This window comes from Thamnophis sirtalis, unplaced genomic scaffold (assembly GCF_051295495.1).
Source record: "Thamnophis sirtalis isolate CommonGarterSnake01/CBP01778 unplaced genomic scaffold, rThaSir2_p1.2 scaffold_1, whole genome shotgun sequence".
Lineage (NCBI taxonomy): Eukaryota > Metazoa > Chordata > Lepidosauria > Squamata > Natricidae > Thamnophis > Thamnophis sirtalis.
The window spans coordinates 36,335,639-36,349,800 of record NW_028261381.1 but is presented as its reverse complement, the minus strand read 5'-3'; the positions used below and the strand labels follow the sequence as shown (position 1 = coordinate 36,349,800).

At 34.4% G+C, this 14,162-nt stretch overlaps 1 protein-coding gene across 3 annotated transcripts in view; it reads left to right on the top strand.

Moving 5' to 3' along the window:
- Positions 1-14,162, top strand: part of EPC2 (enhancer of polycomb 2) — a 45,841-nt gene that overhangs the window by 15,157 nt on the left and 16,522 nt on the right. For all 3 annotated transcript variants that reach the window (XR_015696068.1, XM_087710663.1, XM_014067903.2), the window contains exons 2-6: positions 5,483-5,642; positions 7,508-7,653; positions 10,446-10,652; positions 12,032-12,180; positions 12,882-13,014. Coding sequence is in view for 2 of the 3 variants with exons in the window: in XM_087710663.1 (XP_087566789.1) it covers positions 5,483-5,642; positions 7,508-7,653; positions 10,446-10,652; positions 12,032-12,180; positions 12,882-13,014 (795 nt within the window). In the remaining variant the exon portion in view is untranslated. The remainder of the gene's footprint in view (positions 1-5,482; positions 5,643-7,507; positions 7,654-10,445; positions 10,653-12,031; positions 12,181-12,881; positions 13,015-14,162) is intronic.

The following is a 14,162-nucleotide window of genomic DNA, read 5'->3' as shown; positions in this document are numbered from 1 at the left end:
TTATAATTATTGTGAGGTTTGGCTTGCGTTACAAAACATTATTTCAGAATTAATCATTTTTAATCTGCTCTGCAAGTTTACAATCTTAGTAGATGTCAAGAAAGAACACTTAATAAAAACCTTGAAATAAAGCATAATATAAATTTGTAAATACAATACCGTACTGTTCATTAGTTGTATGTTTAGAAAGACACAATGGCTTTTTATCTAGTGTTCTACTTAGTCATACTTTATTAGAAATAAGGAGATCTGAATTAACATTAAAGTAGTTACAGGTTCTAGTGTTGTGTAGCAATTTAGATTTGAAGGTGAAAACATCATCAAGAACACATGTGGGTGATGTTTTTAACTATATCCACAGTATTCCAAATCACCTTTTTCCCTTTGAAACTGGATCACTGCACCACCATTAATAGATTATCTCTTGGGAAAGCTATGAGAGAATGCAGATTTGCAACCATATCTTTCATTCCATCAGCAAATAGCTTTGGTTGTATCATAGACTTCTCACTGAACTCATTTCATGAGCAAAAGCTAATCCTCAATCTAAACCTCAACATTTTAGCCTTTCACTTTCTTGTAGTATTAAAAAAAACGGTATCTCCTTTGAGTAGTTCTTTGCTTTGTTTGTTTGTATTTTACTGTTAATAAGGAGAAATATATCTCTTTCTAGGTATATAGTGAACTTTGATGTTGTATGCGGCCAATCTGGTTTATAGTCTTTGCAGTTTCATATTGGTATAGTTGGGACAGACCCATGTTGTAGAGTTACATAGAGAAGCCATCAATCAGTTTCCTGGGTTTATGTTGTTCCAGAGCTGCATCTTTACAATTATTTCAAGGTATGATTGGATTTCATAAATGATAACCAAGATATTGTATTGACTAATTGCATATTAGATATCACACAGCAGAACAAAACTATTTTATTAAAATATTCAGATAATGTTTATAGAAGCACACATAAACATGGACACACAGGACATAAATAAAACATAGATATTGTGGAAAACAGGTAGCACTTTTCCCTGCTCCATATAAAATGTATGCAAAAAGTCACACCAGAAACTAGCTTAATGTTCTTATTTACTTGAACCATGATATTCTTATAACGAAAACAAAATGCCTGCAATCTATTTCTCCATCTAGTTTGCCACAAAATTCCTATTTTAATTGCCCTTTTTCTTTTGAGAAGCTAGGAATGCTTTGATATGAAATTGCTTTCACCAATTGTTTTCACTTTCTAAGAATGCTGAGCTCCATTTAGATTCAGAGCTATTTTTGGAAATACATTTTCAGTCAAAGCTTTGAATAATGCTTACATGATTGGATGGGGCCTGAAAAAAGCTAGGTTCTAATTTCATTAGATGAATATGAGCTATTGGCTCATTAGCAAGAATAGAATTGTTTTCATAAAATATGCTAAACTATAACACATTATGGTTGGCTACAGTAATGAATGGGGCTGTGGCTTTGCATTACATATGGACTTGTTTTATTATTTGATTCTTTCTCATTTACAAGGTAGATTAGTAAACCATGGAATTTGCTGCTTGAGATATTCAGAGGAAAGTACAGAAATGTATTTTTGATTCATATCAGGTAAGACCAATGCCCCTGCTCAGAATTCGGAGTATGCAGGGAGATTGCTATAAGTAATAAACGCTGTTCATACTCACTCTTCTTGTTGATAATGATTTATTTACAATTGTTAGATACATGATTAGACAATATAAAATGTTAATTTATAAATCATATTTTGGATTATAATGGCCCCCACTCTTAACACTCTTCTGGAAGGCGCTGAAGACCTGATTCTGTCAGCGGGTCTGGGGAACCCAGAGCGGGATGGAGCCCATTAAATGGCTGGTGTGAGGTTCTGTCTCCAATTTCCTTTTAATTAGAGCTTACGTTTAACATTTCAAATAAATAAAGTTGCTATCACTAAATTTAACTTCTACATACATTCTGTCTTTTTGCCTTATTTTTTTATAATTTGATAAAAAAAGACTTACGTGATTTAGTAATTTGCTTTACTATAAAACTTCAGTTTCAGTTTCAGTTGAGTTTATTTATAGGCCGCCCTTTTCCCTGAGGGGACTCAGGGCGGCTAACAACTTGTATGGAAGGGGAAGACATACAATAACAAAAAACACAATGTATAATTAAAACCAAGCAACATTCATACAACATTCGGGTGGGGGCGGGCTATGGTCTTACCCCCAGGCCTGACGGGATAGCCAGATCTTGAGGGCTGTGCGGAAGGTCTGAAGGGTGGTGAGGGTACGAATCTCCACGGGGAGATCGTTCCAGAGGGTCGGAGCTGCTACTGAAAAGGCTCTCCTCCGCGTAGTTGCCAGCCGGCACTGGCTGGCAGATGGCACTCGGAGGAGGCCTAATCTATGCGATCTTATGGGTCGAGAGGAGGTAATTGGCAGGAGGCGGTCTCCCAAGTACACAGATCCACTACCATGAAGGGCTTTGTAGGTAGTAAGAAGCACCTTGAAGCGCACACGGAGATCAACAGGTAGCCAGTGCAGCTCGCGGAGGATAGGTGTTATGTGGGCGAACCGAGGTGCACCCACAATCACTCGCGCGGCCGCATTCTGGACTAGCTGAAGCCGCCGGATGCTCTTCAAGGGCAGCCCCATGTAGAGCACATTGCAGTATTCCAGCCTAGAAGTCACGAGGGCGCGAGTGACTGTTGTGAGAGCCTCCCGGTTCAGGTAGGGTCGCAACTGGCGCACCAGGCGAACCTGGGCAAATGCCCCCCTGGTCACAGCCGACAGGTGGTGATCAAAGGTCAGCTGTGGATCCAGGAGGACTCCCAAGTTGCGGACCCTATCTGAGGGGTGTAAAATTTGACCCCCCAGCCTGAGTGGTGGAACACTAGCCAAATTTTTGGGAGGGAAACACAACAGCCACTCGGTCTTTTCTGGGTTGAGTACAAGCTTGTTAGCCCTCATCCAGTCCCTAACAGCTTCAAGTCCCTGGCTCATCACGTCCACCGCTTCATTGAGTTGGCACGGGGCGGACAGATACAGCTGCGTATCGTCCGCATATTGATGGTATCTTATCCCGTGCCTCCGAATGATCTCGCCCAGCGGTTTCATGTAGATGTTAAATAGTACGGGGGACAGGACCGACCCCTGCGGCACCCCATATGTTAGGGGCCTCGTGGTCGATCTCTGTCTCCCGACCAACACCGACTGCGACCTGTCCGAGAGGTAGGAGGAGAACCACTGCAAAACAGTGCCTCCCACCCCCACCTCCCGCAGTCGTCGCAGAAGGATACCATGGTCGATGGTATCGAAAGCCGCCGAGAGGTCAAGGAGAACCAAGATGGAGGGATGGCCTCCATCCCTGGCTCTCCAGAGATCATCGGTCAATGCGACCAAAGCGGTTTCTGTGCTGTAACCAGGTCTGAAGCCGGACTGGAAGGGGTCCAGGTAGTCGGCTTCCTCCAAGGACCGCTGGAGCTGGTAGGCCACCACCTTCTCAACAACCTTCCCAATAAAGGGGAGGTTGGAGACTGGACGATAGTTGTTAAGTACAGCTGGATCCAAAGATGGATCCAGCTGTACTTAAAAGTAAAACTTTTCCAGTATTGGGTAGAGTTGAAAATTATATTGATGAAATCCCTTCAATTATGATATTCTTTGAAATAGCTCAGAAATTAATTATAGGAGATAATAGTTTTTTGTGAGTTGGTTCATAGTTAGCAATGGTAATTTGCAGCAATATCTTACACTATATCTTTTGAAAATCATGAATTTAATCCTTGCTTTATTGTGTAACAATAAGTTTTTAATGTCAAAGTTATTTTAAAAATGCTAATTTATTTGAGGGTTTTTTTACTTTCAACAATCTCATAGAAAATACATATCCTAGTAAATATAGATTATATACTTGGTGTAATCCTTGATTTAAGACCACAATAATTGAGCCTCCAATTTCTGTTGCTAAACGAAACAGTTGAGTTTTGCCCCATTTTACTATCTTTCTTGCCACAGTGAATCACTGCAGTTGTTTCATATTGTAAATCTTTTTATTATTATTTCATAATATAAAATACAAAAATATAAAAACAAATAGCAGGACACTCAGGGGAGGGGAAGGGGAGAAAAGTGTGGAAGAAAGGGAAGGAAAAAAAGGCATTGACATCCGACTCCTTCTGTTGCAGTAGAATAAGGCATTAACATCGAACCTAAACCTTTTATTTTTCCATAATAGTATAAACTAGCCATTTCTATAATAACAAATCAATCTAATCAGTAAAACCCAAAGTACACTTGCTAGTAAATTAGTAACATGATTATTAAATTGAATCTGGCTTCCCCATTGACTTTGCTTGTCAGAAGGTTGCAAAAGATGATCTCATGGACCCAGGATACTATAATCATCATAAATGTAACCAGTTTGAACACCTGACTATGACGATGCTGCAATGGTAGTAATTGTGAAAAAATGGTTGTAAGTCACTTTTTTCAGTGCTGTTGTAACTTCGAATAGTCACTAAAACAGCTGTAAATCAAGGACTACCTGTATAGCATATACACTTATCTTCCTTTATCTATGTTTAACTTTGGGAATTCTCTCTGTGTCTTCATGTGCATTAAAAAATTGAATGGGTATATTGTGTGAAGCAGTCTAAATTGTACTGTATAGGGGTATATAAAGGATTCAAAATATTCAGTTTCTCTGAAAAATTGCCCTTGCACAGATAGGTATATTTGTGGTATTAGAGTTCATGTCTGATAGAATGGGTGAAAGGGATTTGTTTTAAAAAGAAACCTTGGAATTATTTTTTACTTTGAGAGGGAATGTTTCTACAGTATGAAGAGAGAGATTTAGACCTGTTCTTTATTAATATTTTAAAATATTTTAACTTTTCAATTTATTGATTGCTAGATGTGCTGTTCTGCAAGAGTTTCTGTTTAAGTCTGTTTTGTTATTTCTCTTTACATTGCAGAAAATGAACATCAATCTTTGCTTTGCTTTCCTCATTCTTCACACATCTTTCTTTTTTTCTTTTTTTGCCAAGTATCATCTTCTTACCACATCTGTCTTGGGAAAAAACTTTATAATAGTCAGTTGCTCTTAAAGCTGCTTTTTACAGTGCTTGCCCACACATATTTATGTTATTTATTTGTGGTTTTAGAAAGGTGGGTAAATAGCTTCCCCAGACTTTTATCTTGAAGATATTTTTAATTAATGGAATTAAAAGAGCTTAGGTCAGGCCTTTGCTTTATGCTTTATATTATCTGGATTCGGCCTCCCTCCCTTCCCGCAAAACTTAACTTACATCCTGATGTGGAAATGCCTGAGTAAGATTTTTATTTCTCAAAGATTGTCCTTCTAAATTTAAGGACAAGCAGTGTATCTCCCTGTCCTAAAAGGAAACATCCCCCAAATTTAGACTTTTTCTATTTGATAAAAGAAAATATTGCTTTTATAAAAATAATGTGCTTTTTTTTTTTAGGAACATCATTTGCAAAGAGCAATCTCGGCACAGCAAGTCTTCAGAGAAAAGAAAGAGAATATGGTTATTCCAGTTCCTGAAGCAGAAAGCAATGTCAACTATTACAGTCGCCTGTACAAAGGAGAATTTAAACAGCCAAAGCAGTTCATTCATATTCAGCGTAAGTACAGCATTAACTACTGTTTGTTTTTTTTTTTTAATTGCTTGTCAAAACCACAGAATGGGAAGGAAGGTATTTTGAGAGAGATTTGAACGAATGCGTTTAAGAGAAGGAAGTTATGATTAAATTCACGTTGTAAAGGAACAATCTGTTTTCTTATTTTTGTGGACTAAAGTACTTACACATCAAATTTCTAAATTTTATGTTCTGATATTCAGAAAATTGGTTTGTCTTACTTGTACTGGCTTGATCTCAAAAGCCATGTAGGATAACCTGCTTAAGGTCTTTCTGCACATTTCCTGTTTGTTATGAAGTCAGATAAATTTTCTTAAACAATTCCTACTTGTTATGAGGCAAGTAGGAATTGTTTAAGAAAATTTACCTGACTTCTAGTCTGTTGTCCTTTCAATACTTCTGAAGATTTTTTGGGTCTTTTATAGCTTTAAAATTAGTTTTAATATTGACATTTCTGCTCTGATATCATTTTTATATTATCCTGTCCTATTATATTTTGTGTTATTGTTGTAAAAGAATTCAAAACATCAAGGTTCATGAACGGGTAATATATGAATGATGCATGTACATATTAATGACGAGTAAAAACAGTGTATTTCTTGTCTGCTTATCTTTTATCACTTCTGCCATTATTGACCATTTAGAAAAAATGGGAAGCCCAAAGCTAAATTTTAGTTCTTAAATGGGATAACCGAGTAACAAAATATTTTGCTGATTATGTAAGACAATTGTGATGTTTCTGTGAGTTTATTTTTTACATGAAAACTTCTTTTAGCATTTTTTACTCCAAATTCATCTGTTACAATTTTAATTTAGAGTGGAAGCGGTAGAAGCCAAAAGAATTAATGATTTGGCACTGTCCAGTAAGAATGGTTTTAATATTTTAAGCCTTAGAATAGGCTTACTTTTAAAACAAAAATATGTAAACTCAGTATCTCAACACTGGATGGGGTGAGTAACATAAATCATAGCCTATCACACAATAAACTTGCCAGGTTTCTCTGCTGTCAGAAGCTCGCTATGCTACATCTCAGATATATCCTTCTCTAGAGTTGCCAGCCTATGGCATACACTTCACCAGAAGTATTTGCTTTCAGATATCGCAAACTTTAGAAAAGAGGCCGAAATGTATCTGCGTCCCAAAGCCTTTGTTCATTTAATGAAATGTATTCTAATTTTTGTTTTTAGTTTTATTTGCATTGATTTCATCGCTGTTTGATATTCATATTCAAAACTTTTATAAAAAAGGAAGGTAGATATAACTTTATTTATTTAACCATGATATGGGTGGCATTTAAGATAGGATATAAATTCAATAATAAATACAACATTTTAAAATCAGCCTTTCCTAAATGCCAGTAAAGAAGTGATAAATAAAGTGATCATTATAAGGGTCACTTGGTTGTGTTAAAATTATGATATGATTTTCTCCATTCTCTGTCGTAATTTATTCTATTGTTTTGAAAATGTGTTTAAAACAGTCTACTGACTTAGGGTATTAAGATCCAATATCTCACCACTTGGTTTCTTGTAAATGTTTTGCAAACGGTACCTTTTTTCATTGTATTAATCCTAATAATTCTTTCTTTAGTAAAGGTATTATTTTTCCATAGTTTTTAATATCTATTTTTCTGCAATTCAGGTGCTCTGTGGCTCTGACATATTTAATCTTTCTTCCCAGTGGTGGAGGGAATGGCTTGACCAGTAATAAAAATATGTCTTTTGTCTCCAATACTTGAACTAGATAGCCATTCCGCCCCTCCCCTCCCAGCCACATGTAGTTCATTAGCATACTTATATCCATTTAAGTATGCCATTTTAAATTAAACTATTTTTTCTCTGTGTTTCAGCCTTTAACCTGGACAATGAACAACCTGATTATGATATGGACTCGGAAGATGAAACATTATTAAATAGGCTTAATCGGAAGATGGAAATCAAACCATTGCAATTTGAAATTATGATAGACAGGCTTGAAAAAGCTAGTTCTAATCAGGTATCATGAATTCAACACCCCTTCTTAACTCTTCGTTATACCAGTTGCAGATAAAACGGAATTCTTATTAATTTTGCTAAATGTGGATGCCTTTATTTACAATGCATGAATAATTTCTTATTACCAGAAATGCCAAATATACATCCTTCATACTATAGAAAGAAATTTAAGAAAAATATTATGACATATAAATTATTCAAGGAGTACTTGTATACATCTGTTTTCCTGGGGAGTTTTCCTTTCTTTGCTGCTATCCCCTTTTTCCACTTTGTGTATATCTCTATCTACCATAATATTTAGAGGCCTTGACTTGTGTGTGGAAATTGTTCACTTTGAGAGCTATTTCTTATACCACATAGTAGCGTTTCAGACAAGAAGACAAGATGATTTTAGGCAGGTAGTGATTTAGGCTACTATGGCTGTTGTCCTGTTGCAGCTTTGATGAATGCAATGAGAAAGCGATGATTTCCATAAATGTTATATTTGAAGTATTGGAAAAACATTATTTTACCTGTTATTTCCTTTTTTGATTAATATATGTACATTATCCAGTATGAACTTCATCTCAAACTTCTATATCCAAATTGTCTTGAATTATTTGAATTACTCCAGAATTCAGTGTCTGTTAATTCTATTTTAAATAAGTTGATGTAGAAAAAGACCCACATAACTTATGAAGCTAAACATTTTATTAGATGTTATTCTAATAAAATGAAACACTTAGACACACAAATCCTCAGCTTCTTGATATTGCCAAGTGGTAAAAGAAAAAAGCTGGATCCTTGTGTTGTAGAAAGCATATAAAATGAGACCAGGTAGCATGAATGGAAAAGAGTGTGCTGAATTGATTGTCTTATTTGTATTCATATCGCCATTGCCTTTTATAATATAAATACAGGTGTCCACTCTTTGGATTGGAAGTTATTTACTTTAATCCAATTGAATGTTTACATATCAAAATATCTAGAATACATATTTGCTTTTAAACGTACATATCAGAAAGAAAGGAAATGAGTTACATTTTATGTAATATTTTAATGCAGGATACAGTAAAATGTACATAGCTATTATAAAGTGGGAAGTCTGGTCTTTCAACTGTGAATTAATTTTCCATTCATTGATCATTTACATTTGGAAGAATAATTGTAATTATGGTGGTCAATAGATCTCAAATGCATACCAGTACAAAAAAAAACCCTATATTTTTTCAGGGGTGGGTTTTAGCTGTTTAATAGGCCTTAAGATGGCTTAAGATACCTAAAATCAATGAATCTGCCGTTTGAAAATTAAGAACCAATTCACACAATTTATTTTTGCATGTAAGACTGTTACCTTTCAGAATTCATGACCACCTAGAACACCTGGGTGTTTAACTAAAAAAGATAACAAAAATAAGCAGATGAAATTATTTTACTTTATCTTAAGAAATATTTCCCTTGAAATAGATTACCAAGTCATCTTTAAAAACTATTGAGGGAGGATGAATGTGAGTAATAATTCATATCAGCTCGAAAATTTGACTTTGGGAATAGATAAGATAGTCTTATTAGAAAGACTAAGAGTTGCAAGATAATTAGTTTGAAAGGTTTTCTGGGTAAATTCCAATCTAAAGTTAATTACATTGAAGTCCCAGTGATATAAATAGGTTGTAACTAACTGAAATCTCATGTATTGTAATGGGAATTAGAAAGGACTAATTTTAGGTTGATCAGGGTACATGGGGGGGGGGGGTTCTTCCATTTTTGCCATAGCGAAAAAGCTTCCTAGAGACTATTTCTCCTGCAGACTTACTTTTATTTCCACAAAAGTGTAATACTTCATTCTTTCAGTGTTTTTTCCCCCTGTATCTTAGTTTGAACACAATCTATTCATGAACATCGTGATTGTCTTTATAATAATTTTACATATGAATAAAAAAGTTTTTAATAGTCTAAATACTGTAAAAATGCAGTAACACACCTATATAAAATGAAGCATTGACATTTCAGTTTGTTTTTCCTTCTTCAACAAAAAGAGAAAATGATTTAGCTAAAAATAGATTTTAAAATACTCTGAACACTATAGACTATTCTCTGTTTACAGCAAAATAATATTCACTGAAGGATTTATGTGTAGAATTCAGGACAGATCTCATATGGACTAGAAGTCTGGAGCCATATTTGCTATAAATTCTAAGGCATTCATACATGCACTATTTTCATGATATAATATTCAAAAGTACTTGGTAAGCTTCCTAGAAGAATAAAATAAAATAAGCAGTAACTCTTGAAAAAGCATCTTTGACATAGGGAAAATTAAATATCTTAATTTAAATACTTGAGAAGCTGTGGATAAAATTACAGTTATTTGGTGCACATTTAAAATTGTAGACAAGTTAGGTTTTGGTTCTTGATAATTTATATGCTTTTTGATGAGGGTAATTATATTGTATTCAGTTGTGTTATTCCAATGAGCACAGTAGTATTTGCTACTAGAAGTATGACCAATTTCCTTGTGTGTTTTTTCTTTTAAATTTGCCATGCAAGAGCTGTGGAAGATGTATCCAGGGGATGTACGATATGCTATACATGCATAAACACAGTTAATATAATACATTTCTCTGGATGTATCTGTAGTTATGGGTACATGAAGAAATTTTGGAGAAATGTATTATATTGACTGTGTTTTATATACATACAATATTGATTCTACATTTCTTCATACAAAATTCACATCTTGAATTATTGTGATGAACAGCTACTAAAATCTCTAATGTGATTGTTATAGAAATATGGTTTTTGTATCTTTTTCAGCTTGTAACACTTCAGGAAGCTAAGTTGCTGCTAAATGAGGATGATTATCTTATTAAGGCTGTCTATGACTACTGGGTAAGGAAACGTAAGAACTGCCGAGGGCCATCCCTCATCCCCCAAATCAAACAAGAGAAAAGAGATGGTTCTACCAACAATGATCCTTATGTGGCTTTTCGGAGGAGAACTGAGAAAATGCAGACTAGAAAGGTAATTTTCGCAATTCAGTAGTTTTCCAGTGTGTCGCTATTGAAGAATGGACCCAGATGTCTACATAGCAGTGTGAAAAACTCACTACAAACTGCAGCAAGCATTTGGTTACAATTTATTGCTGCTAAATGTGGTGTAACCGGTTACTGAATTTAGCGGGCAATTTAACCCCCGAAAAGTTGCATGTTGTAGTTGCTTTGTGTGTGCTTTTTAAATGCTGCTTACACACTAAATTACTATCTATTTTGAGAACTTATCTCCTATTAAAAGCTGTGCAACCTGTATAAAAGTAAATAAATAAATAACACAATATTCCCTAGAAAATCATTTACTGCTTTCAATATGTGGGTTTTTGTAGAGAGCTACTATGAGAATTCAGTGTCCCTTTATTTAATTGTAGAACATTTACCCTCATATTTTCCTGGTGGATCAGACTGCACATAAAACATTTGTTTTATGGATAGCAGGCAATTTTATATCCAAACCACAGTTTAAGGTGCAATACTATTTTTACCTTTTCTTTGAAAGGCAAATTAATTCATTAAGGCGTGTGTTAAATTACTGCATGCATATATATTCAACAAGCACACACACATATGAATTTTAAGAACATGCATAGAGACCATCAGTAGGCTGTTGTTTAACATGTGCTTTTGTTGAATGGAATTTGTGAGAAGATGATGCAAGAGGGGTTTATTGTGATAGCCATAGGTGTTGGCATACCTGGGCCAACTTCTTTAATTGCCCAAATGTAAGATTGTGGAACTCATGGGATACTGCATTGTAGTACTGAAATATTTCTGTGTATTTATTGTATTTTTATGATTTTGGAGATACTTGGATTTGTATATTCATGACTCATTGTATGAATTCATGAGATGCTTTAATTTTAAAGCAGAATTTTAAAAATTGATTTCCTTTCTCAAATGGCAAGTATAGTATATACATGGCAGAGAAATCCATAGAGCTTGTGAAAAAAGACACACTGATACAAACAGACATCATTCTTTATTTAGTATTTCAATTCACCAGACAGGTACTTTTTACATATTTGTTCATTAAAGATTGGACTTGTAAGTGAGTTCCACAAAGAGAATATTTCTCTCCTAGGCAGGATGATTCTCCTGAATTCTGGTGATTCTTCCCTCCCTTCCCAGACTGGCATTTCCCATTCTGCATGATTTTCTAGCCCTAGAAAACACTCTGGTTGTCTCAAGAAACTGGAATGAAGAATGACAGCTCTGCTTCTAATGTTCTGGCTTAACCCCTCCAAATATTCAATATTATTAAAAGACATATGAAGTTTAAACTCAGGTTGGCTACATCTTCCAGATATGTTTTTCAATTAAGATTTCTTAATCTTAATTCCTTTCTAACAGAATCGGAAAAATGATGAGGCCTCTTATGAGAAGATGCTGAAACTAAGACGAGAGTTCAGTAGAGCCATAACAATTTTAGAGATGATTAAGAGACGAGAGAAAACAAAACGAGAGTTATTACATTTGACATTAGAAGTTGTGGAGAAAAGGTAAAACTTTTTTTGAGTTAATCATTCTTATCAAGAAAGGTCATCTTGCACTCCAAATAGCACAGATAGTCCTCAACCGAAGACCAGTTGCTTAGCAATTGTTCAAAGTTATGAAGGATCTCCTGAGAGCTACTTATGATCTGTTCTCAAAAGTTTTGGTAGCCACCCATACCCTATGGTCAGCTAATCACATTTTGAGGTCTTAGCCACAGACCTGACTTTATGGACAGTTGTAGAATTCTGCAATGTTTTTTGTCAGATTCTGGTCTTTGCTTCTGGTTTCTGGCAAATAATCCACACCTATTGGGGAAAATGGATTCATCTAATGTCCGCTGCATTCGCTTAACAAAGATAATTAAAAAAATCATCATAACTTCAAATCCAGTCATGTGATAACTGAACTTAAAACCATAATTTTGGGGTCAACTATGGTCGTAAATTGAGGACTACCTGTAGTATATTTAACCTGTAACATGAAGTTGTCTCAATTTATAAATATAATAGTAGCTTGTGTAGAGCATTATCCCATCTTTCATCAGTTGTAAAATGACCTTAAACAAAATAATATTTTTCAACTGCTCTTCTGCATTTTAAAAGATGATCAGAAAATCTTGCAGGATTTCTGTAAAATAAAAATATTTTAAAAGATTCATTTATTATGCTATATTCATGGTCTATAAGCTCTCTCACTCTTTTAATAGATATCATTTGGGTGATTATGGAGGAGAAATACTTAATGAAGTTAAGCTTAATTCAACTGAGAAAGAGATGAACACCACTCCTGCAGCACTTCATAATGGAAATCACCACAAAGTTCAAGAATGTAAAGTTAAGGTACATAACTGACTTTAGTTGTTACATTTATTGCTTAATTAGATGGATGTTTTAGCTAGGTCATGTAGGAAGCATTAGAGGCTTTTCAAACATACAGTAACGGTTCTTCTCTCCTATCCTCTTATGTTTATTTCCATTAACAGCATCAAAGCAAAATAAAAAATTGAGCATACTGTACATTAGACAGATAAGTACAATCAGTTATATGATACTTACAGGTAGCTATTTGAAAATCAACTTTAGTTGATCTGGGAAGCTGACAGTTTTTGAATTTAGAACGTTAACTTCATGTGGATTAGATTCAGTATTATTAATGCTAGTGCATAGTTTCTACTGTTTGTACCAATCTCACTGATATCTTTGAAAAATATCAGTATATTTAAACTTGCATATATAACCCATTATACAAAATTGTCACAATTTTATGCTAGGTAGTTTTTCTTAATCACATCTACTTATTCCTCAAAACTTGTACAGTTGTTAGTGAAAGCGTGGAAAAGCTTTCTGTAAGATACTGGGATGGTAATACAGTAAAGCCATAAAACAGATAATTTCCAGATGTTTGTGCTGGGTTAGGGTATGTGTATTAAGCTTCAATGAAGATTTCATATTTTTGTTAACAGCCCAATATCTTGATGCTGCAAAAATATACTTTTGTGTACTTGCAGGCTTTAGATTGCCCACACTATATTAAACACAACTCTGACAGAATAATATTGCCTCTTATATTTTTCACACCAGTATTTTGATTTAGCTTTGCTTCTACACCTCAGGCAATGAATCATTAGGATTCTTTAAAAATGATTAAAATATTATGTTTGTGACAATTTTATGATCACAAAAGATTTTCAATACATGTTAATAATTTGATGATTTTTAAAACAAAATCTAACACAGTCATATCTATGTAATAATGGAACTGTATTTCTTTATTTCAGAAATTAGGCTTTCATTGTTCATAGGAAATAACATTATACTTTAAAAAAAATCCAAATATTTTTTAAAAGATTAGATTTGTTTAAATGTTTGTCTTTATTTTTTAACTTTGATGACATCTAGTGGTTATTAGATTGTAGGCACTTATCACTCTTTATTTGGGCTATTCTTGTTTCCCATGCTAAGCTCATGTAAAAATCTTAAATATATAA